Source organism: Ochlerotatus camptorhynchus, unplaced genomic scaffold (genome assembly GCF_037179485.1).
Source record: "Ochlerotatus camptorhynchus isolate MF236.1 unplaced genomic scaffold, CSIRO-AGI_Acam_v1.1 ptg000193l, whole genome shotgun sequence".
NCBI classification, from domain to species: domain Eukaryota; kingdom Metazoa; phylum Arthropoda; class Insecta; order Diptera; family Culicidae; genus Ochlerotatus; species Ochlerotatus camptorhynchus.
This window is the reverse complement of record NW_027040683.1, coordinates 4,422,660-4,448,315: the sequence shown is the minus strand read 5'-3', so window position 1 is coordinate 4,448,315 and position 25,656 is coordinate 4,422,660. Positions and strand designations below refer to the sequence as shown.

Sequence of the window (25,656 nt, the reverse complement as noted above, 5' to 3'; positions counted from 1 at the left end):
AACGAAATGTTTGATTTTTTCCGCGATTTAACTTCACCGTCACAGAAAAATCGATTTGAAGCTCGCGATAGCTTCTGACACCATGTTTTGGTGTTAATAAAACGCGTAACTATCTTTGTACTTATCTTTATTAACAACCAGAATATTCATATAATAAACTACCGCGTTGACTGCGCACTAGTGAATGAATGGAAAATGAAACAATGACAGAGAGAGTGCGTCTAGAGGTGGTGATTTGATTTCATGTGATGTCGTTGGAAGGATCGTTCATGTAATCGATTGCTTGAAATACTGTTAAATAATTTAAGTACAGGGAGAAATTATAAGCACACTTTCAACATGCCACCATTTGTATCCCAATGAAATTTAGCACCTGTTCATCTATGTGTATTGCTGTTGCGGACGACAGGGTCATACATAACCGATGTACTCAGTTGTATCAACCGGTGGAGACTATCGATTTTAAATTGGCTCAAACCGAGGCTCACACTGGACTAGGTCCCAAGTACATCGATGAACGTACCCCACTCTAGTTGAAATTCTAGTACTGCACTCTGTTTTGATTCACTATCAAAGTTTGAAAGATAAAATGAGGAGTTCGTGGATTTCCTACGTTTCGAGGGGTGCATCGATTAACTATGGTTTTATGCTGGTGTTTAAAATATACCGGATTTATACACCGGTATTTGTTGAGATCGGTCTTCCTGGCGGGTTGGAAACCTCTGTTCCATATAGATTAAAGCGCAGCGCTCAAAAGCATAAACCACTTGGCGATCAAACAAAAGTGAAAATGCTCACATTTTTCCGAGCGTGTTCGGATCTGTCTTCACCGCGAATAACAGAAAGATACCTACGTGGAAAGGGCGGCAATCCACGGGAAGCAAATGCGTTACATGACAGGTCCCAATTTAATCTTTTTCTCTGGCGAGAAGAACGTATCTTGTTTGTCAAAATGAGAACAAAAAGTAATAACCCACGTTATGGTCGCGGTTCTTTATAAGATGTTATTTACGGGCAAGTTGACAGATAATAAGTCCGGCAAGTGTGCTCTGGGAGACCGGGGATAAAGTTGCATTTTTCAGTAGAATATTATTTCGGAAATTTATTGCTACAGCTGAGTTACTTCCGATTTTATTTCTTTAAAATAACATTGTTTATGCACTTAGGTGCTTTAGGCTTGTAAAACATTAAGTATCAAAGTAGCTATTTTATACCTACTCATTTAATAAAAAAAAAAACTATCACATATTCACAGGACTATTCGCTATGATAAAACTGGTTCACTTTCAAATGTCATTTTCTGGTAACTTCCACACCATGTTCTGATTATTTTCTACCAAATCAACCTTTGTCGTCGTAGCTCCTGGGTTTGGCATCCCATCGGTACAGTCTCCGTTTGACAAGTGCCAAAGCATAGTCCTCCGGTTCACTGGATGGCACTGCTACTCGATCGAACACTATTTCGTAGTCCACACCATACACCACGAATCCGGTGGCAGTCTTTTCGATCCGTGATGCTCGTTCGATGTTCCGCACATCCGAGATGGCTTTGATTTTGTCCACGTCTGGAAATGTGAGGGGAATTTAGTGCTGGAAGATTTGTTTGAACAATAAAATATGATCACATGGCTTTTTTGGGCTTCAGAGAATTCAAGGTTGCAAATATAAAGGCTTTTAATGTAAAGTCCAGAGCACGCTCAGGACGCGGCCAGATAATTAAAAAAAAATCTCTGGGGTGTGTTCGGTACGCTTCAGACCAATCCATAAGACGTAATGGGTGAGACTGGAGCTTAGTAGATTTCTTTATTCAGGACACATGGTAACTTCTACGTCATTATCCGAAACATCGGGGACAAATCTTAAATCTTAAGGACTTTGCATGGGATTGCTCCAAATGAGTTCCGACAGTGATCAAGTATAAATTCAGAATACATAGGGTATACGTCCCTAACCTCGGTCTAATATGCAGCCATAGATTACGTTTTTAATCATAACTCATCAATTAATTTACCTGCAAACGATATTCTACTGCTAAATGGTATGCTTAGATATGCTTATCATGTCGTTTGCTATCAGGAACCGCAAAAAGTTGAAAAACTTACTTTTTTTAAGACAAAAACTCACCAGGGAAATGTATGTAATATCGGTCTATTGTCCCCAAATTGGGTCTATTTATGGATGCAACTTCGTCCTATCTTGTTTGATCCTCAAAAAAACGCTCTTGGTAACGTTTTCTTATGTATTTTTTTTTATCACTATCACTGTTAACTTAATACTCTTCATTCCTCAAAACATTTCTTAGAGAAAATTTTACGAAAACTACATTAAATCACTCAAGTTAAAAATTAAAAATTAAAAATTTCGCTTATCGTCTTTCGACCGCAGAATATCTAAATCAAAACATTGTGATGTTCATTATACAGATTTGGCAGAAAAAATCTCCCTTCCTGTTCGTTCCTTATCATCCAAATGCAAACCACATTGTTGACGTTACTCTTATTGCTATATGCTGTCAAATGAATTTCATGGGCCAAAGTTAGGAACATAGAAAAGAAATGTGTCCCTAAAGTTGGGTCCATGATTTACTTGTGAAAACGTTGTTAAACAATTAAAATAAACATAAAATATTCAAACAGTAACTGTGAGTTTTACGTCTAGTGTGTATTATCAGGTAATTCCATTCAATAAATGCCATAATCAGGCCATTTGATGATCGTCAGTGCAACCTTCCCATCTTAACCTTAGAAGTCATGGCGGCTAAAAACTCCGAACAGAGTGATATTCTCAACCAGTTTTATTACTTACGAGAGCTGAAAATGTATTGAAATGTTGTGATATAAATTGATTTGTGTGTGGTACACATTTATCAATCATCAGTGATCAATATTTTCCTTATTTTTTGTGTAATATTCCTTAATTAATTATTTATTTGCGTGATAGGCCGAATGAAAGGACTAGACCCACATTACATACCGTAACCCTATACTACAAGGGTAAACCACTGGAAGTAAGGACTCGGACTCAAAATGGGGTAAGTCCAGATGACGATAAATCCAAAATACCCCGTGCGCAAATCTAAAACAAGAATTCCAGAGGGCTCAAATGGTTGGTTGATTGCCTTTATTAACACTCCGAATACGGTGAGTAAAAAACTTTACGCCGACTATGAAGCCTCAGAAAAGCGTGTAACGGCAAGTTTGCAATGGCATAATTTAGCCATTTCTTGATGAATTTCAAAAAGTGTGGTACCCAAGGAATCAAAAATATCTTAAAATGACAAGCGAGCAACGAACCGAATGATAATGCTATGTCAGAAGTGGAAAGCAATAATGATATAATCTTCTTCCTTTTTAATCATGACAAGCAGCCCGTACGACACAGCTCATTCGGGGCGGTAGAAGGAAACGAACAAATTGTTGCTTCACGAAGTAAAGCCGAAGATGATACACGTCTGTTAATGGGATTTTTTTTGTTATGTCTTTTCTCGATTCAGATCAAGCAATGTCCTCATCCGTGTATATTGCAACAAAGCAGGCAAGCAATATATCATTATCCTTCTGCCACTCTGATCGAGCCATGTTACAGAACGAGTTTGTCATGGTAGTCGTAGCAACTGTTTTGTCTGTATCGTTGATTGCTTTATGTGTTTGGATTCGCTGGTGGTACCTCTAGAATTGCTATAGTCTGTAGATTATTTTGATTTTAAAAATATTGAAATAGGGTTGTCTACTTTCTTTAAAAGTGAAAAGAGTCGTTACACGTTTTTTTAAAGGTGTGTTTATGGGTTTTGCAAGTGGCTTAAGATCTATAATTTAGATTTTTGGACACAAATGTTTATAACTAGCGAGAATACAGTCTTGGTTCCTACATATGGATCAAGGAGACAACGGAACGGTCCTCGAAAGATCCGGAACATCCGTAAAAGTAGTCAATACACGAACCTGATCCTAGAGCTCCGTGTTTTTTTTTTCGAAAACATTAGGAACTGTGGTAAGATAAGAAAGCATTTGGGTCGTGACATAAACATGAACCCTGATGACCATGGGACCGTCCTCCGGAAGATCCGGAACATCCGTAAAAGTAGACAATCCACGAAACTGATAATAGAGCTCCGTGGTTTTTTAACATTAGGAACTGTGATATAAGATAGAATTTGGAGTCGTTACATAAACATGGACCTAGATGGCCATCGAACCGTCCTCTGGAAGATCCGGAACATCCGTAAAAGTTATCAATCGATGAAACTGATCCTAGAGTTCTGTGGTTTTTCGAAAATACTTGACACTGTCATATATACATTAATTGGGGGTTGTAACATAAACATGTACCTAGAAGGCCATCGGACCTCCGGAAGATCTGGAACAACCTTAAAAATGGTCAATACACAAAACTGATCAGAGAGTTCAACAGTTTTTTTCAAAAACACGTGGAACTGTGTTAAAGGAAATAGTTTGGGGTCGTAACATTAGCATGGGCCCGAATGACCCTGGGACCGTTCTCCGGAAGATCCGTAAAAGTGGTCCATCCATGAAGGTCCCCCCAAACTGGCGCGTTTTTACGCCGCGGTAGCGGTAGCGAATAAATCACGTTAACCGCGGTAACGAAATTCGCACCGGAGCAGCAGTTTCTTCGCAGCGTGGTAGCGAACGTGAGATTCGTCGTCGGATGAAGAAGATGCGCTTTTGCTAGTTTCTTTACAAGCAGAGGAAAATGCGTTGAAGTATTTTGGCAATTTTCTTGATTTAATTGATATTTGTTTACAGTTTTGTTTGATATTACAGATTTCTCACCACTGGTGATCACGGAAGTTCATGGAATTTTAAAGAAAGTTTGTCATTCTTTAGAAAGTATTACAAAACCTAACTTCCCCTGGAATGCATATCATCAGAAAAATTTGCAGATCTTCGGGAAATTTCATAGACAGAACATGAGGGAAGTTCGCATTACTTCTAAGAAATTTGCAAAACTTCAAAGAAGGTTTGTATATCATCAGATAAATTTGCAGAACTTCAGGAAAATTCTTAGATCATCAAAAACTTAACAGAATTTTAAAGAGGTTCACAGAACTTCAGAAATGTTGATAGATCATTAGAGAAATTTACAAGACATAAGGGAAGCTCACAGAACTTCAGGAAAGTCCGTAGATCATTCAAGTTGAAGATTGAAAAATATATCTTCCGAGGAATTTGTGAAAGTTCAAGGAAGTTCATAGAATATCAAGGAATTTCGTAGAACTTCAGGGAAATGTGAAGAACTTCATACCTGTGCCGTGTTGAGATGTTGGATATTTCCAATAATCATACTGAAGTCTTGGGTGTTTACGATAATTTCTGAGCATGCTGGTATCTTTTTAGATTTTTTCGAAGAACTTTGAAATCTCGGAGAGTCTATTGAGTTCGCTCTTAGTTTTCTCCCGATATTTCAGATGAATTATCGCAGGGATTTTGTTTTTAGTTCGTCTAAATGCTTCTCCGGAACTCACCTAAACATGGACTTGGATGGCCATTGCACCATCCTCCGGAAGATCCGTAAAAGTAGTTCATCCATGAAACTGTGAAAAACCGCGTTTTTTCGAAAACTCTTGGAACTGTGACGGTCCTCCAAAAGATCCGGTACAACCATAAATTGGTAAATCTGTGAAACTGATCATAGAGCTCTGCAGTTCATTTTTAAACACTTTGAACTGTGATATAAGAAAGAATTTTGGGTCGCCACTTAAAAATGGATCCAGATGGGACCGTCCTCTGAAAGATCCTGAGCATTCGTAAAAGTGGTAAATCCATGAACAGATCCTAGAGCTCCACAGTTTTTTTTTTAATATTAGGAACTGTGATACAAGAATGAATTTGGGGTCATGACATAATTATGGCCCAAATGGCTATGGGCATCAGTGAATCAGCGAACTTATTTGTACGAAATTACTCGAAATTTTTGTATTCTAAGTGTTCAGCATCAGCTGAGGATTTAAAAATGCCTGATTTGAAGCTTAGTCAAAAATCTTTAATTGAACCAGCTAACTTTAACTGCGTATGTGTGTCCGTGCACATTTAGCAATATAGTTGTATTCGTGCAACCTGGTGGTGAGGAGATCTAGCCCTCACGTGTGGGTTGGGAGAGGAAAAATATAAACATTTCAGAAGACGATTAAAAAAACACGGTCTAGTATCAGTTTCATGGAATTAGCACTCTTATGGATGTTTAGGATCTCTTGGAGGACGGTCCCACAGCCATCCGGGTCCATGTTTCTGTCACGACCCCAAATTCATTCTTATATCACAGATCGAAATGTTTTAGAAAAAAACGCGGAGCTTTAGGATCAGTTCTATGGATTGACCATTTTACGGATGTTCCGGATCTTCTAGAGGATGGTTCCTTGGTCTTCTGGGTTCATGTTTATGTCACTATCTAAATTCTATCTTATATCACAGTTCCAAGTGTGTTCGAAAAAACCACGGAGCTCTATTTCCAATATTTTTACCAATTATTCTACAGATACCACAATTTTTGAAATGCATTAAGAAATGGCTGAGTTATGCCATTGCAAACTTGCCGTTACACGCTTTTCAGAGGCATCGTATTCGGAGTGTTAAGGAGATATCTAGACAGACTCAAAAAAGGACTTCGAAAATTTTGACAGTAGACTAAAACATCCACAAGAAATCAAAGAGCATGCCGGGGAACTCAGGGAGTTCTTGGACAAATACTGATTAATGCGGGACTACGCCCATATGACTACAAGGGTAAGTCCTGTAGACTTTGGGAGAGAGTTCAGTGGACTTATTGTAAGTGAAGAGGATATCTAGAGCAAGTTCAGGTGGTAAAAAGGTATTAATGACAAACCTGATGGAGATAAATCCAGAGTACCTCACGTGAAAGTTCAAACTAATTATCAAAAAAACATGTTCCAACTCTTAGAAATATCATCTTGGACTATAGACAGTGCTCAAACGGTTCCAAATAAGGTTCTAATCACACAGCTAAATCTCAATTTTAGAATCTCAAAAAATCTCACATTCATCAATCGAATCAATCTTCGAACAATCTTCTTGCATTTCTCGTATCTACTTGCAGCGCGCATCATCTTTTTGCAGGAAATCTTCAGAATCGTCATCAATCTTCTTCTCAGCGTGCGAGCAGCTAGCCACAGCACAACACAATCTTTCCTGCAGCGTAGATAGAGTCGTCCCCTTCAGTTCTAATTGGCCTCCCAAAATTTGAACTCATTTAGTAAGAAACTGACTTGGCACAAACCATTTGAAGTTTATATGAAAATTACTATGGGAAGTCTAAACTTTGATTTCATATCTATCTTAACATTCACCATTTCACTCTGCTTTGTAAACTGTACTTGTACAAAATTTTCTAAAGACTGTACTCGAAAAAAAATGAGATACATTGATTAGTTTGTAACTTTTTGCAACATTGATGAAATTTTGACTGAAACTAGCTAAGAGTGTAATGTTTACGCTGGCAGCATTTCATCACAATCTGTCAAGTGGTTATAAAGATGGCATCGGAGCAAGAGCAGATCCGCCAAAAAATCTTGTGCGCCGCTGTGGAAAATCCTACTGCGTCCCACAGATGGATCCGGAAACACCTGAGAATCCATCATTCGACGATTTCCCGGGTGGTGAGGAGACCCAAACGACCCAGCGGCGGGCAGGCTGCGGCAGAAAAGCGAAGACAGCTGACCCAGTGCTGGCCAGGAAGGTGTTGAGTCTGTTCAAGCGTCGGTCGAATCTTTCGATCCGCGATGCCGCGAAGAAGGCGGATGTTTCCATCTGATTTGTCCAAAAAACGTGCCGGCATCTACGACTACAAGGTCCAGAAGGCACCGAACCGGAACGACAAACAAAACACGTTGACCAAAACTCGCACCAGGAAGCTGTACCGGGAGTGGCTGACAAAACCGAGGTGCATCGTGATGGACGACGAGATTTACATCAAGACGGACACAACGTAGTTGCCGTTACGTTACCACATTGCACACTGGGCCAGAAATGCAATCTAGCGGAGCAAAATTAATATTATTTTTTGCGCATTGGGATATATTAAAGTTCAAAATTGTTGTTTTTTCGGTTTTTCAACAATATCTTTAAAATTTTAAGCTTAAACCATAATGTTTCTACACACAAGTTATTTATTTAATGCATTTGCATAAGAGAAAAATATAATATTATATGTTTGTCAACAAAATCCAGATACAGAAAGAAAAAACCATATTTTCTACATTTTTTTCTTTAACTCCATATAATTCGGAACCAGTAGGCCTTGGAAATTTTAGGTCGTCAAAAGAGTTGTTTATTTTGTCAAGGCAAACAACTTTGCCCATGACATCAAGTCTCCAAAATGTCAGAGAAAGAAGTTAGATTGTGGTGCCATCTTTGCGGAAGAGTTTTGAGCTATTTGTTCATGTCAATAGATGGTCCTTATTATGATGAAAACCTTTATCGAAGACACCAAGTCGTGGAAATGCTTCGTTTCGGAGTTATTAATTTTGCTCCACTAGATTGCATTTCTGGCCCAGTGTGCATTGGTTGGCCGTTCCTGAGGAAGTAAGGAAGAAGGTGGACAAATTCACCAAAAAGTTCTTGGTTTGGCAGGTCAACTGTGGGTGCGGCAAGATGAGCCAGCCGTACATCACGACGGGTACCATCAACGGGAAAATGTACCGGGACGAGTGTCTCCAGAAGCGCCTCCTACCCTTCCTGAGGTCTCACGGAGGCGAGACGCTGCACACTGGGGACAAAATCGAAACAATGTGTTAAAATTCAATAACATCGGTGCTCGCTGGAACAAGAGACTAAAAAATAATCATTTTTATAGAAAAAAGTCTCAGAAATCGATTGGAGAGGGTTTCATCTTGGGCACGATAGGGTAAGTTGGGGTTTTTCACAGTTTTGTCCTAAAATCTCCTATTTTGCATGATTTGAATGCTGTATCTCAAGATACCGATTATATAGACGGATGATTTCTTCGGCAAAGTTGATCAGAGGGTCAAGGATGGTTGGATGATGGACAGAACAATTCGAAATTCCTCCACTAGGTGGCGCTAGTGATTATTGGAAGTGAATATATTTGTGCTGCTGTATCTCAAGATCCTGACTATTTAGACGGATGATTTCTTCGGCAAAGTTGATCAGGAGGTCAAGGACTGTTGGATGATGGACAGAACAATTCGGAATTATTCCGCTAGGCGGCGCTAGTGAGCATTCGAAGTGTATATGTTTGTGCTGCTGATGATTTCTTCGGCAAAGTTGATCAGGAGGTCAATGATTGTTGGATGATGGACAGAACAATTCGGAATTCTTCCGCTAGGCGGCGCTTGTGAGCATTCGAAATGAATATGTTTGCGCTGCTGTATCTCAAGATCCTGACTATTTAGACGGATGATTTCTTCGGCAAAGTTGATCAGGAGGTCAATGATTGTTGGATGATGGACAGAACAATTCGGAATTATTCCGCTAGGCGGCGCTTGTGAGCATTCGAAATGAATATGTTTGCGCTGCTGTATCTCAAGATCCTGACTATTTAGACGGATGATTTCTTCGGCAAAGTCTGTTGGATGATGGACAGAACAATTCGGAATTCCTCCGCTAGTTAGTACTATCTATGATCTTCTCTGGCTAGTACGTCCCAACTGTAACTTAACGCCTGTTCTCAACTTAGTGCTCTAGATGCACTTCCACAGTTGTTAATTGAAAGCTTTCCAAGCCTGTTCGATTTTTACATGTGTATATTGTGTGGCAAGTACAATAATATACTATGCCCAGGGAAGTCGAGAAATTTTCCAATCTGAAATCCTAGACCAACCGGGATTCGAAGCCAGCCACCTCCAGCATGGTTTGCTTTATAGTCGCAGGCTCTACCGACCGAGCTTATGGAGGCCCCCTGATCTATGAATGTAATCAAACTAAAATGCGAGATGGTAGCCTAATTAACAAGTTTTGACGACAATTTGGTGAACCTAGAACGTCTTAAACATATCGCATTCAAACGTAAATAATGTGCATGATATGTTTAACCCTGTTTGGAGATGTTTTAATACAAAGGGCTTTGAATCAGTGAACCTGGATGAGAATTTGATCTGAACTTAAGGACAATTTTGAGAACCGTGAGTATCTTATACACCTCAAAATCAACTATAAACGAACAGCAGAAACTGTATAAATGTGTTTCGGAAAGTTTTGTCGGTGAGATCATCATGTTTTTTTTAAACTTTATTTAAGAGATTTTTAGCCTTAGGCTAGTTCATCCCTTGAGATCAACGTGCAGATTTTAGTTGATCCAGTAAATCAAATAATCTGACCTCTAGAACAATTTGAAGAACCTAAAACTTCTACTTCTACTTCTACATACACCTTAAATTGATGTTGTTTGGAGATGTTTAGTTGCTAAGGACCTTGTATCAGTTATGGTTGATCAGATAAATCATTTGATCTGAGCTCAAGACAATTTGGAGAACATTGATTATAAATCAAAATAAATCAAAAACGATCCGCAGAAACTTTATGAACGTATTTTTGTAGGTTTTGTCGCTGAGGACATCGTGCAGTTCATGGTTGAGCCAGTAGATCAAATAATCTGAACTCCAAAGCAACTTGGAGAACCTAGAACATCTCATACACCATCAATTACAACGAAAATGATGTGCATTATAGTCATGGACCTGGGTGCATAAACTTGCAATAATTATAAAAATTTGCCGAAAAAAATTCATTCTGTTAAAAAATGTCAAAATAAAGCGGAAAATATGAACCTCACTGTTTAAAACTTCTTTTGAGTTTTCAACATTCCTATATGGTGGACGTCACTTATCCGTAGAAACAGTGAAAACATATTACTCTTTCTCCGAAAATGTATAGTTACGTCACTTTGTCTCCAGGCTTCCAAAACACATTTTTATCACGAAGAGAGTGTTTTCTGGTTTATCTTAGGGTATAGATTATGAATATGAAGAACGTCACTTTGTCATCTCACGGCAGTAAGGGCCTTGTACCGGTTATGACTGACCTGGTACATTATTTGATCTGAGATCAACGACAATTTGGTGAACCTTGAGCATCATATATACATCAAACTGATCATGAGCGATGTACAGAACCTCTTTGAACATGTTTGAGCAAGTTTCGACGCTGAGGACATTGTGCAGGCCTTGGTTGTCAAATGTTCTAAACTACAGAATGCTTTGGATGACCTAGAACGTCTTTCAAAATTGGTCATACACGTAGTTTCAAAATTGGTCATACAATTCCGGAGATACGGCCGGAACAAGTTCTTAGTGAAAATAACCAGCTTATGAGTAAGTTCAAAACCCATCATGCTACACAATAAATTACATCAGAATTCGAAAACAAGTTCATTAACAATGATATCTAGTACCCTGAACCAGATTTGCTGAATCTGGATATGTTCCGGGTTGCACCGGGGAAGTGGCCAGATTTGACTTTTTTTTAAATCAATCATGTGCCACATCAAATGACGTGAAATTTTTTAAATAAGATCATTGGTAGTCATGTTGAGTGTAAATAAGGTCAGACCATAGGTGAATAAATTGGGATTTTTCCTATACATGTAAGCAAGTTTGGTCTCTTAATATCCATTAAAATATAAACTACAGTAATGACCTGATTTTATCAGTCCATTCACGCATTATTCTTTTAATGTTCAGTAATTTCCATCACTAGCGCCATCTAGCGAGAGAATTCCGGATTATTCCTTGACCTCCTGATCAACTAAACGGGTAGTCGCTGGTGTGAGACAAGGATGTATACTATCACCGCTACTGTTTCTCATCGTTATCGACGAGATCATGGTAGGTGCAATTGACCGTGTACCGAACCATGGGCTGCTTTGGCAGCCTATCACCATGGAGCATCTCAACGACTTCGATTTGGCTGATGATGTTGCTCTACTAGCACAACGGCGCTCTGATATGCAGAGTAAGCTCAATGACGTAGCCAAACGCTCCTCTGCGGTGGGTCTCACCATCAACGTCAACAAGACCAAATCTTTGGATATCAACACGGGCAACCCTTCCAAGTTTACGGTAGCGGGGCAAGCAGTGGAGAAGGTCGAAAGTTTCCAACATCTTGGCAGCCAAATAGCGTCGGACGGCGGGACCAAGAGCGACATAGGTGCACGAATCAAGAAGGCTAGGGCTGCCTTTGCGAGTTTACGAAACGTATGGAGATCCAACCAGATAAGTCAACGCACCAAAATCCGAATTTTCAACTCGAACGTGAAATCTGTGTTGTTATACGCCAGCGAGACGTGGTGTGTATCAGTGGAGAACACTCAAAAGCTGCAGGTCTTCATCAACCGATGCCTGCGGTATATAATTCGTGCCTGGTGGCCTCACAACTGGATCTCGAATGCCGAGCTCCATCGTCGATGTCATCAGAAGCCGATAGCAACAGAAATTCGAGAGCGAAAGTGGAGGTCTAGTCTAAATTCTATTACTACACTATGTTTGTTTTGATTCGCTATGAAAGTTTGACAGATAAAATGAGGGGCTCGTGGATTTTCCTATGTTTGGAGGGGTGCATCGATTAGCTTGGGACCAAAGATAGTATCAGAGCTGAGCCAAAAAGTTGAGCACGTTTCTTCGGGACCTTCTGATCTTAGAGTTACCTCTATTGTAGGTCCATCGATGTACTTGGGACCGATAGGTTAGTCCAGTGTGAGCCAATTTAAAATCGTTAGTTTCCACCGGTTGATTATACTCTCTTAACTTTTCAGTAGGAAAAATTGGTGTTTCTGACTTGTAGGATGGAGCACAAACATCATGGCTACTATGTCATACTGCAGAATACAGCTGTTGCACAAAACAGCTGCTTGATCATGCCACAAGATGATCAATCCTTTAAAGAATTAATAACAATTTAATTTGACGTTTGGTTCAAACACGACCCTGTGCAAAGTTGTAGCTGAGAAAATTTCCCATAAGAATAGCTATAGATTTTTTTTTTAAATACAATACAGAAAAAGGCTAGAAGACAATGATCAAAAGTTTGATTTTCCCATTTAAATTTCCATATAAACTGTACTCAGTAAATTTAGTGAGTTAGAAATGGAGAAAAAAAAGTTTTTTTTAGATTTTCGGTATCTTTTTCCAATACTTTTAGAACATCAACATGAATTTTTATTCCCGGGGCTGTAGGCTTCCCGTTATTATAAGTAAAATGGCGTACTAGTGCCTCCTGGTGAGTGAATTCTGAACTGTCCACCAGATCTTATCTGAACACCTGAACCAGCTCTTATTCATGAGAACAACTTTTCCAAAGACAGCAACCTTCTATCTGCACAGCCGTTGAATGTTACTAGTTTTTGGAATACATACAGTATTGACCCGATTTTGTAAGCCCTATTTTAAAAAATCTGTTCTAATGCTCTACCAAAGTAATGCGTTTTTTCAGTGGTCTTATTGCACCTAAGTATACCCAAACATCCATCTTGAAGATGAATGAGAAAGATTTTGAATTACGGTTATCTAACATTATTGAATGGGCTGACAAAATCGGGTCATTACTGTATTTAAAACGATGGACACTTTAAAATTGACAAACAATGACTTTTTAACTCTGCCAAATTTGTAGCTTTTAACAGATAGTATGCAAGGTATGAGGTCATTAAGACAAATGAGTGTCAGATGAACCCAGATTATTACTTCCATTGAACCGAAGACAACATATCAAGAAGACTGGCAATTCTACCATTTTTTCATGTGACCGCTATGAGACCGGCACAATCGCGTCATCTGCCGCGAAAAGGTAAATGTTTGAACGTATTTGATAGCAAAGATTACACAACCACAGAAGAATGGTTTGTGTATTTGCTCATTTCTCTATGCGTTACTTCCACCTTCGCTCGAGCGCAGCGCTACTGTATCTGTCGCTTAGATTCTGGCAGTGTTGCCAGTCTTCTTGATTTGACATCTTCGATTGAACCTATATTAGGGTACCGTAAAACGGGGTAACATTGATAGTTTTTTAAAGTATATTCTAAATATTTTTTACAGCAATGAATGTTTTTCAAATTTTATATTTTAAAAACAAGTACTGATGATCCAAGAGTTGATTCGTTAGGAATATGTTGAACGAAAATTAAAGCATTTGCACTATATTTTTAGTTTTGTGACCGAACTTCAGTATTTTGATTTGGGGTTCCTTTGATAATGCTCGATAAATGTAGAAAAATATTAGTAAAATTCAATCAATTTAGTTCTTTTAATATGAAACTTTGAATGAGTATATAATCAGAAGACTTCATAACCAATAAGAATACAACATTGAATTTGTGATGGCTATATCGGAAATAAATTTCATGAGTGATGGTTTGAGTGCTTTTTCAAACAGGCGAAAGACACGAAAATTGTTTTATAATATGTTTGTAAAATATGTAACACATACTATATAAAAACTATATATGATATCAACGGAAATACCCTAAGCTACGATATGGAATCAATGTTTCTAATTTGGAAAAAGCGCAGCGAGTAAATTTAATCTTTATATTATACTATCAAAGTTACCCGCATTATCAAAGATACTCCGTTTTGCGGTACATCTTAAACGGAGGTTACTCCCTATTACAAATTTGAATGCTCCAGTTTGTTTGTTAGGAATGTACTGAAACGCATATATCTATGATCCTTGAAAAATAAATTCAAAATCGTCCACATTCGTCAACAATCGATGACTAATGCGTCATAGATTGACAAAAAGATCCCTTTGAAAATCGTAAACATCCGTGACTTTATCCGACGGCGTCATTACCGTTAAATACCCTTTTGATAAGTAGTTAGTTCGCGCAGTCACATTGTACCTACAAGCCCACAAACAGCGAATGAGGAGTGAGTAAGTTGATCACACGGTCAAGGTGTTCACTTAGTCAGCGTGCGCCCCTTCGTTACCGCACCGCTTAAGTAGCAACCAACGCAAACTCCTACCAACATGAGATGAATGAGCAACTCAGCTCGTTAGATGTTGCTGTGCGGCTCAGTTTAGGCGCGTTCGTTCAAACGAAACTCGCTAATGATCGGTTTTTTATTCAGCCATTCCCTTCTTGTTCACACTAGGTATTTGTTGTTCTATCAATAATGACACAATTTGCAACTTTCATACAAACATAGCATGGACGTTATCTAATCTACATTGAAATGGTGAGGCAAGCGATTACAGTTCAAACAGATAACAGCAAACTTCCTCGCTTCGATAAGTCAACCTTATCGTTTGGAATCTGCTAAAAAAAACACCTACCTCTTACCACAAAGTACCAATGATTGGTGGCACCGGCTTCGGTTTGCCTGGACTGACCCCGGCGGATGAAGTTTTCACGTTGGAGTATTTTTTCGTTCTTTTTCATCGATACCACCACGAAGAACAGGGATACGCATAGAGCGAACAGCAGACAAGTTACCAGAAACATCTTGCCCGGGGCGCTGATCACCATCTTTCCTTCGTCGGCACTATCCGCTCTTCACCCGAACGATCGCAGCAACCAGCGCCGCTCTCAGCAGAAGCTCCAAAGATCAGGCACTGTTACCTTCTGTCTATACTGTTTCTTGTCATTTTGAAAATTCAAACGGACAACGTTCATTCTGTCACATCACAACCTCTCACTAGCAACGATTATCACTCGAAATCACCTCGTACAAGATCGAATCGCTTCTTTTTCCTATGAAAACAAAAACTACTATCTTTTTATGATCAAAATAAAAATACACGTCCGTAGGCCAATGATGACAGGATCTCTCTCTCTCGTGTCGCGTGGATCGTCGCCGCAGTGACCAGTGTCAAATTAGCAGTTCAAAGAAGAGAAAGAGTGCGAGTGTGGTTATCGTGATTCGTGTAAGAGGAACGCAGAGAGATCTGCTCGGAGTAATGGCCATGTGGTTTCGCGAGCGAGTGCCCGTGTGCGCGCGCTGAGATAAGTGTACGGTGATGGTGAGGTGAGCATGTGTAGATGCGAGAAATCCGTTCGATATGTAGGGTGGAGAACGGCTTCGCCCCCCCCCCCGAGACCCTATTTCGAGCATAACAATAACATTCAACGCTCATTTGTATGATGCTTCACATTAGAGAGGGTCTAGTACACCATGTTTTGGATAGATTTTTGATTCATTTTCTTTAGGAAAACCCCGTGCTTGGAATAGGGTCACAGGGGGACTGAAGCCGGTCTCCACCCTACCTATGGTATTTTTTGCAGCCACAGAAAGAAGCACACAATAATATGCGATTATCTAATGCGGGGCTGCGAGCGCACAACGCAAATCGCTGTTTACGTTCGTGGTAGGCTGGTAGAATTGAGCGATGTTGATGTGAGTGGCAATCTGAATCTAGGTTGGAATATAAAATAAAACTTATTTAGAAACGTTAATAAAATCTGTCGGTCATAAAGAATCATACTATCTCTTAAGAGCAATTTTTTGTCATTTTAGTACTCTTGGGTCATTTATGACTTGTCCGAGATTTGAACTTGTGACTTTGGTGTATATTTTGGGATGCTGATTTAATGTTTGGCGTCAAAAGTCATATTTTTTTAACTGGTCCCCCTAAAGTGCGATCTTATCTTTCAAATACCAATATGAACCCGACGACTGATTATTTGTTAAGCTATATTAATTCATGATATTTATTTGTTTGTTTGGGTGATGCTGAATCTTTTAACCTGGACCAAAGTACCTTAAAAATAAGGTAACGTATATCAGTATTTTTCGCTCACATTCTCAGTGGTCACATGTTGGGGGCTGTTCATTATTCACGTAGATAGTTTTTTTCTTTTAATTCTTTTTAATTTATGTTTTGACGGTCATTTTCGTAGACTGTGACAGACTTTTTAAGCATGTCTAGATTACACTGTACGGACAGAGAAACTTGGTAAAGACTAAAATAATTGACAACGTCAGAAATATGACAGTTTATCTGTAGATCGTGATCACTTTGAAAGGCAACGAGTAAACGGAAGAGTTTAAAATTCATAGAATTTTGATTCAAATCTAAAGTGGTAAAATGCCAATTGGATCGCGGAAAAGAAAAGCTATTATAGCTGCTACACGGAAAGCCGAAACAACTCAAAACCGAGATCGAAAGTACTTAAAAATAAGTACTCTCGCAAGACTAATGTTTTGGGTATAATTTTGTTCTCATTGATGAGTACTTTTAACTTAAGCTTGAAGTATAACGATGTCGTCTTACTGTACATTAATTGTACTCAAGCAGCGGTTTTGAGAAAACTCTTAATTTTGAAGACATTTATCTCAATTTTAAATTGTTTCGTATCCCGTGCTTTGAAAGTATCCAAAATCGAGTGTTGCGATTGCACTTCGTTTTGGATGAAAAATCTCATCGTACGCCATGTTTCTTTCAGTTTCGCTTTGTCGGAAGCAAAAGTTTAATAATTTAGTTAATTGAAGTTGAATCAGTGTCGAATCGATATAGTAAAATAACATTACTGCTGGATCAACGGACTGTTAGTTGTTGTAAGTTTACGTCATGCATTTGAAATCAGGGTCAGACAATTATTGTAATTTCAATTTCTTATAGACATGATACGATCCAAAGCGGCAGGATATGATGTGCTATTCCGGTGATAGATGGAAATATACAGCACCGTTTATTTCTGGGATCAATACGGATCCATTCGTACATTAGGCAGTAAAGCAGGTTTGTTACCTTTAGTGAATTTTCTGTGCAAATACCTAACGTAAAATTCATTTCATGATCCTAAACAGTGAACTGGTGCAATCGTGATTCCAACTCCAGGCAGCAACGGGTGCTTCGAAAATATTCATCAGGAGATGGGATCTCAACTCTGGTATTATGTTAGCCAATCTCAAGGATAAATAGTTTTCCTTGAAGAAGTACTCTTCTCACCGCACCGTTGGTCAGCGATGGACGATTTTTTTAAATTTGTTTAAATCTGTTACATTTTTCATAAGAATAATAAAAGTTATATGTTTGCTTATCAATACTGAACGTAAACATTGAACATAAATTATAACGCAATTAATGAATCATTTTTAAAGACAAAACCCCATTTTAAGTAGTTTTCATCCAATCATCACTATTCTTGAAACAGTTACATTTTACTCAAAACGAAGTCTTCGCAAAAAACTTAAAATTGTATACTTCGGAAATAACTCAATTTTGACTGGTTGCACTCAGGTGTCAAGATGAGTGCAAAAGACTTAATTTTGAGTTGTTTCGTGTATAGCTGCTGCTGAGAACTTTGTATGTAGAAGCAATGGAAGACTATGAACCACCCACGAAACGTAGGCGTATGTAGGTTTGTAATTATGTCAAAAAATGGGATAGCGATGGTTTCCATGTGAAACTGATGACATAATTGGCTGTTGAGGATCCAATCAAATTCAAATAGTTTTTACGTATGAGTAGAGAAAACTTCGAAGAATTGTTGCAACTTGTTGCATAACTAAAATTGATACACACACATCTTCGCAAAAGTATTTCCGCATCGCAACGTATTGCAATCACTTCGCGTTTCATTGCAACTGGAGAATTATTCTGCTCGCTTGCATTTCTTTTTCGATTTTTGCAGCCAACAATATCTTCAATTGTACCATTTAGCAATGCTTTAAAGTCAATATACCTGAAGGTGATTATATTTATTTCTGTTCAATATAAAACATACACACGTTTCCACAAGTAGTCCTGATTGTCAAAGCGTTCAGCTATTCCTCGCCATGCAGCATCACGAACTGGAAGCTTATTATAATCTGCAGCACCAAAATTTCGTACAGAATGTTGCTCCTCCACCAGCTGGATAAGCAGCAACGTTTCTTCATCCGACCTCTTATGGGCCACAGTTCGGCGATTCCGCTTTGCATTTGATTCACTGTTTGAACACAGACAAACAGACATAACTCTTAAAAGATTTTTTTAAATATATCGTCAAGCGTATTTTGCATGCACACTAGCCCCTCTATCATCTACATTCTCAAGCATTGATGTGCAACCGGAGCATCCCTCGTTCATACAATTTTGACGTAGAAATACGTGTTTGTCGACTATACTGGGGTGCAAATCAAAAAATATGTGTGGTGAAATAGTGTTAGGTTTTGAACGCTTGTAACTTTGTCATTTATAGATGAAATTAAAATCCAAATAGGCCAATCGATAGGATATTACTTAACAAATCTGCTGAAATAAATACTTTTCCAATTTTTAATCAACACACTTTTTAAAATTGCGCAAATAATAATTTTATCATTGTTTTCATGAAATAAACGTTTTTCCCAACCCAGTCATCATAAACGAGTACCACTTGGTTGCACATCATTCTGCTTGAACCTGAAAAGATATAAAACAGGGCTGCTTTCCTGCCTTTGCTCATAACCTGTTTCGGACGGCGTGGCACTTAGTCCTGCAGCAAGCAGGAGCAAGTCAGCGGATAAAGGAGAATCACGGCGTGATCACCTTGACAACTTTGAGGTGGGATGAGACTTGGGTCCCGTATGACTTATCGAAACTGGAAAAAATTAGATATGAAAAACATCCCCCCTCCTATAACGACAACCCGAAAAAGACAATGTCTTTGAGGATCACTTTTTTTTTTTCGGGAAATTATTGTTAACCAAACTACAATTATAAGTAACAAATTGCTTAAGAGGCATATGATGACATGCATTTTTAACAACTGACTGTTATTCAGATCTGGTACCTCTATATATGCAATTAGATTAACATCCGAATTCCATCCTTTCTGTCCCGCGCCATTAATAAAAAAATGCGGTAAATCCTGTCAGAAGCGAGGCTTAGAAAGTATTTTTTTGTGCAGAATATGTTAAAAAGGAGGGACTTCGGATGTACTTTTTGTGCAGAATATGTAAAGAAGGAGGAACGGCGGATGTTAACCTAAATGCATATACCGTGCATCATAGAGAAAGAAGTGCGTGGGGAACTTGGAACGGTAGATGTATCTGTTAGCGGAAGTGAATAATCACTGAGATTATTTCTAATATAGTAGTTTGCGGTAGTACACAATGCCTCTCAAAAATAATTACGAAAGTGACTCCTACTTATTGGAAACAGTGCTGTGGTTGTTGGTAGTCGCGGGTAGTCGATGACTACTTAGCTCCAAACCGAAAAAAATGGTTTCCAAAATAAAATAAAAAGATTTATAGACGTGTTAATGAGAGCAATATATAACCGAAAAAGTTAAATACTTAAAATACATTTCACTAGGTAATGTTACCTTGCGCCACTGATTCACAAATCTCTGATATACATGTTCAGGTGAAAATTGAAAAATCTCTAAATTTGAAATGTTGCGCTCCTGGTAAACATGTTCAGGGAAAAATTTATAAAAATCGTAACATTTGAAGTGCCCTTAAAATAAACGAAAAGGAAAATAAATAAAATAAATGTAAAATTTGAAATGATTTGCGCTCCTTGTACGCATGTTCAGCATGACAAAAAAGTGATAAAAACCTTGAAATTTGAAATGGCCTGCGCCTCTAATAGTCATGTTCAGAAAATAATTGAAAAATAATAAATTTGAAATCACTTGCGCCCCTGATATGCATGATTAGGGATAAAAAATCGTTAAATTTGAACTCATCAAGTCATTTAGAACTTTTCAAGTTCCAAAGACGAATAAAATTAGAATCATTCGGTCCTTTTAGAAGTGATTTTTAAGTGGTTCAGAGCTATCCGAAGTGATTTAGACATTTTCTTTGTGATTTAGTACTTTCCAAAGTGGCGCTGAACATTTCTGCAGTGATTCAATAATTTTAGAAGGGATTCCGATTATTATTCAGTGATTCAGTACTTTCCGAAGTGGTTAAGAATATTACATTCACATTGAATAAAGCTGCAATTGTAGCAGTAAAAGTTCTCCTTTCTGCCACCACGCAAAACATCTAGGCCAATATTGGTCGCATAACTGTTGTGTAAATCCATTTTATGTACTTAGGTTTTAGGCCCCAGGTTTTTCCAATGGTTGTTCTGCACTGGCCAAAGGCCATGCATGCTTTTTTGACTCTGAATTCAATTTAGCTTGACTACTCACATCGGCCTAACAGCCAAACAAAACTTAAAAAATAAGACAGTAGATGTTCTGTTTGGATTAACCAAATGACTATCATGGTGAAACCAACGTTTAACTACTCTAAGAGCGTTCTGCAATTGATGTATACAGTGCGTATGCACTAACCAACTATCAGAATGAGATAGTCGTCAACTAAACCATATGTAGGAAAACCGCTGTTCCCTCAACAGCGTATCTGTATAGAGATTCCACAAAAGTGGTGGCATAACTCCTCCTTGAGCGCATCTATGGACACTCAATTTCAAAATATCTCACGTAACATTTGAATAGGGCCTATGATCAAAATGTAAACAAACCGATTTTTGATACCATTCTGTAGCACTGATAATTAGCTACAAGTCGTATAGGAATGTTCCGCATTATCGATAAAAATCATTAAAAATAACTTGATTTTAAAAACGGCCGATCCACGAAATTTTTCCAATCATTCATGCTAAAACGGCCTAACCTCGGGCCTAACCTCGGGCGTAACATATATTTTTTTTCGTTCGATGAGGTTCCATTCATAAGCCTAGCGTAAGGCCGATGATTGAAAAATTTCAAATCAAAGCTAGGCCCTACTGCTTGAGGCAGGGCCGATGATTTATTTGACGTTAAGAAAAGGCTTAGCAAAGGGCCTACAATTTATGATGACAAGCACAACGGCTTAACAAAAAGGGCCTAACCATTTAAAGATTCACAAAAAGGCTTATTACTGTGATATTAAATTTTTATCGATTTTCATGTATTTTTGAAAAAGTTTCGCATGTTTTGGATGTTGTGTACTGAGATATAGTTACTATTGTTATTGTGAACAATATAAATGCCTAAAATACTTCAATTTATTTATATAGGAATTAAATACTGGCGGAAAAATTTACAATTCATTTTCTGGATTGTTTACATTTTGGACATAGGCACTTTTCAAATGTTACGCGAGATATCTGCTTGGTGTGGAGAATAGATAGCGGTTCTTGATCATCTGGTAAATGCAATTGGTAATAAGGTTGTTGGTCTAATTACCATTCTACTAAGCATAACCTGCACTTAACCTCTTTTTTTTTCGAACGGATATGAACCCAATTAGGGTAGAGAACTACTTCGGCCTAATCGCCCATTTTGGGCCTATCGAGCAGAAAACTTCAAGTAAATCCATGATTTCAGAGTTAACAAGTCAATTATGCGTTTGTTACGATACTTTAGTTAATAAGCTACCAAAAGAAGTCAATGAGAACGCGTGATATGAAGGTTTGCATCCATTATTCCCAAAAACAAAAGAAGCGCTACGATCGAATCAATTTGTAAGAAAGACTAAGTGCGGGTTGTGCTTAATAGGCCGGAAATGGGGTATTTAACCCTACTTCAAATTTATTTACTTTTCTAACCGTAGACTGTAGATGTTCAAGGAACATTAGAGCGATTTTCGTTGTGTGGTAAATGCCACCTTTGTCACCTGCAAATATTTTGCAACATACCATATCAACTGGATAATACACTATTTGAAACGGCATAAGGGCGCAGGTCAAAATTGGGTGCGACTACCTAGCTCAAATTTTAGGAACACAGCACTGATAGGAAACCAAACGTTTGATTTGAGAAAAGTCACAGTATTCTATTTAGCATCATTCTACGAACACGCTGTTAAGTACATAATGGTGATGCATGATAATTTTATGTTATGGAGAACAAAGAGGTGATTTAACCCCGTATGATCGTTATACCCCTTCCTCTCGTACTTCGCTGACATATGAACCAACATTTTGTTCAATATTGAAAGTACCGTCTTCTGATAGGGGAAACAATTGCCTGTTGCTTTATCATAAAATGCATCCTTCACTCTCTTCTCTGCTTCAAAAACCTAATTGAAAACTAATGATGGAGCTACTGAAAAAAATAACGTATTTCCGTTTATCCCACAATATGCATGGCGTTTTTGTGCATTATACTGAGGTGCAAATCAACAAAAATGTGTGACGAAATAGTGTCAGTTCCTATTGTAGTCGATGTCAAATTTAGTGCACATTGATCACAGCAAAATAGATCAACATTGATCAACCCTATGTAGTTATGTAGGGAAAATTCTGTCAATTCTTAACCATTCCAATAAGTTTAAATACATTATCTCATGCGTAAGATGAACGGTGGTCGATTATGCTAACATCAATTTGGCGTAGTTCTACGTCATACTACGGTTGTGTCTAGGACACAACCCTTTATTTTTTTAAAACCAGTTGTTTTTCCTCGTTCTATCAACACGTCAGCTGTGTTGAACAAAAACAAAACAGATGCAAGTCAGTGATGCCGGTTCTAGCAAATTTGATTGTAATGAATCACTAATGCGTGGTCTTTCTACCACCGTTAATCACTTTAATGTGCACACAGCAAACAAATATAATATGTATCAATCAATGCTATCCATAATGATGTATTGTAATTGGTAATGTCTTGTTCAGACTACAGTGCTAACATGTTTCAACGGTGCTATAATAATTATCAACAAGTAAAACGTCATCAAAATAGCATTGTAATAATTACACAACAAGTGGAATGACCAATGTGCAGCTGTTTGTATGTTATATTCACCAACTCTGTATTCGTTCGATTAGTAAGTGGTATGTGTTTCCAGTAGGATGCCTGGCCCTCTTATCATTTTCAAGAGCCGAAATCCACTAAATTAACATGAAAAAAAAAATTGGCATCAGTGATAAGTTTGAAATAAGGTGGCTTGCTTAACGTTTCAGTAGCGCCACCACGACAAATGCGAGCACATTCCCTACTAAAACCTTATTTGCGAAGTATACGATTGTGAGTGTTATGTCTGTTGGTCTGTGGTTTGAATTTTCATTTCCGTCCATTTCCTCTGTAATTTATATCAAACAACCAAAAAAGGGGCGCCTAAAATCAAAACAAACTACTAAAATATCTGTGACAGACAAGTTCTGCAGAACAGTTTCAGATACAGACAAATATGTCTACAAAGTCTTGTCTGTTGACATTAATAACACTGTGATTACACTGTCACAGATTATCTGTTTAATTTGACTGGACGCAGTTCGCCAGTCACAGATATTTTGACTGTTTGCCGACAGCTGTATACTGATCACATTAGAAGCCAGTCAACATGTACAGGTTTGTACAGAGAAACTGGCTAGTCTGATCGTACCTTAACCACAGACAAACAGACATAACACATTGAATATTTCTCACTGTAAAACATCGTCGCTAAAACATTACCGCCATCTGTTGAATACACTGTGGTGGGTAGTACACTGAACAGATGGCGGTAGTATGTAAACGTCAAACGCAAGGCAATTGACTATGCGCGCCACAGGTGGCGGTACTACCAACTACGATGCTTTTGAATTGACCGTTAAATGCTTGTTCGATGAACAACTTTCGAGTGTTATGTCTTTTTGTCTGTGCCTTAACTGTATCTCAGTATACAGCATCCAAAATATCCGAAAAGTTTTCAAAAATATAAGCAAATCGATAACTATTTAATTTCATAAATTAATAAGCCTTTTTGTGAATCTTTCAATTAATAGACCCTTTTTGTTAAGCCGTTGTGCTTGTCACAAAAAAAGGGACGCCCTTTGCTAAGCAACGCCAAATAAATTCAAACAAATCATCGGCCCTACCTCAAGCAGTTGGGCGTTGGGCCTAGCTTTGGTTTGAAATTTTCAATCATCGGCCCTTCTACGTCACTAGGCTATGATGAAATGAAAAAAATAATGGTTGGCCGTTTTAGCGTGCGGGCCTATTAATGAATCGAAAAATTTCTTTGATCGGCCGTTTCGAAAATGGAGGTATTTTTAATGATTTTTATCGATTCTGCTGAACTTTCCTACTCGATTAGTAACTAGTGGTCAGGCATGGAAAATCATTTACATTCATTTCATGCATTCATTTACATTCATTTGCCTCTAACTTTTTTCATCAACAGCATTCCACAAAATGATGTATAGAGCTTTTGTAGGTTTTGTTATTAGCTACATCTTTTGCCCATAACTCAAATCTGTATCTCTTATGCAACGTGAACTAGATCGGGCAGAACTTGTTACTGTTTTTCAGTGAATGTAAAATACATTAACTGAAAAACAGTAGTGGCTTCTGTTCGCTCTGGTTCGTCATGTATAAGAGATACGGATTTTAGTTGTTAACAAAAGTTAATAACAAAGCCTACAAAAACTCCATACATTATTTTGCGGAATTCTGTTGTTGAAAAAAGTTAGGAACAAATGAATGTAAATGAATGCACGAAATGAATGCAAATGATTTTCCATGCCTGGGGGTGCTATAGAATGGTATCAAAACCCGATTTGTTTACGTTTTGGACATAGGCCCATTTCAAATGCTACTATCGACCCATCAACTCATGAACCGTGGACCAACGGTTTTACTTCCCTGATTCCGTGATCAGAGATGTTATGAGCTTGAGCTTGAGCTTGATTGACCGCCCACGGTTGCTACTCTGTTATTGCCAGATCAGCTGTAATTACACAGAGAACCAATAGACGATGCTTGGGACTAGCAATCATCCTCAATGTGTAAAAACTGGTGATCTTAAATTAGGCAATACCAGCGCCGGCCGCGCCCAAACACAGG

General features: G+C 38.2%; 1 protein-coding gene across 1 annotated transcript; it reads right to left on the bottom strand.

Annotated features, from left to right (window-relative positions):
- Positions 1-1,123: 1,123 nt before the first annotated feature.
- Positions 1,124-15,783, bottom strand: LOC135702513 (uncharacterized). Its single transcript, XM_065223586.1, has 2 exons — positions 15,261-15,783; positions 1,124-1,565 (listed from the first exon to the last, which is right to left on the bottom strand). Exons 1-2 carry the CDS (start codon positions 15,451-15,453, stop codon positions 1,342-1,344), a joined length of 417 nt encoding a protein of 138 aa, XP_065079658.1. The 5' UTR covers positions 15,454-15,783; the 3' UTR covers positions 1,124-1,341.
- Positions 15,784-25,656: the final 9,873 nt, after the last annotated feature.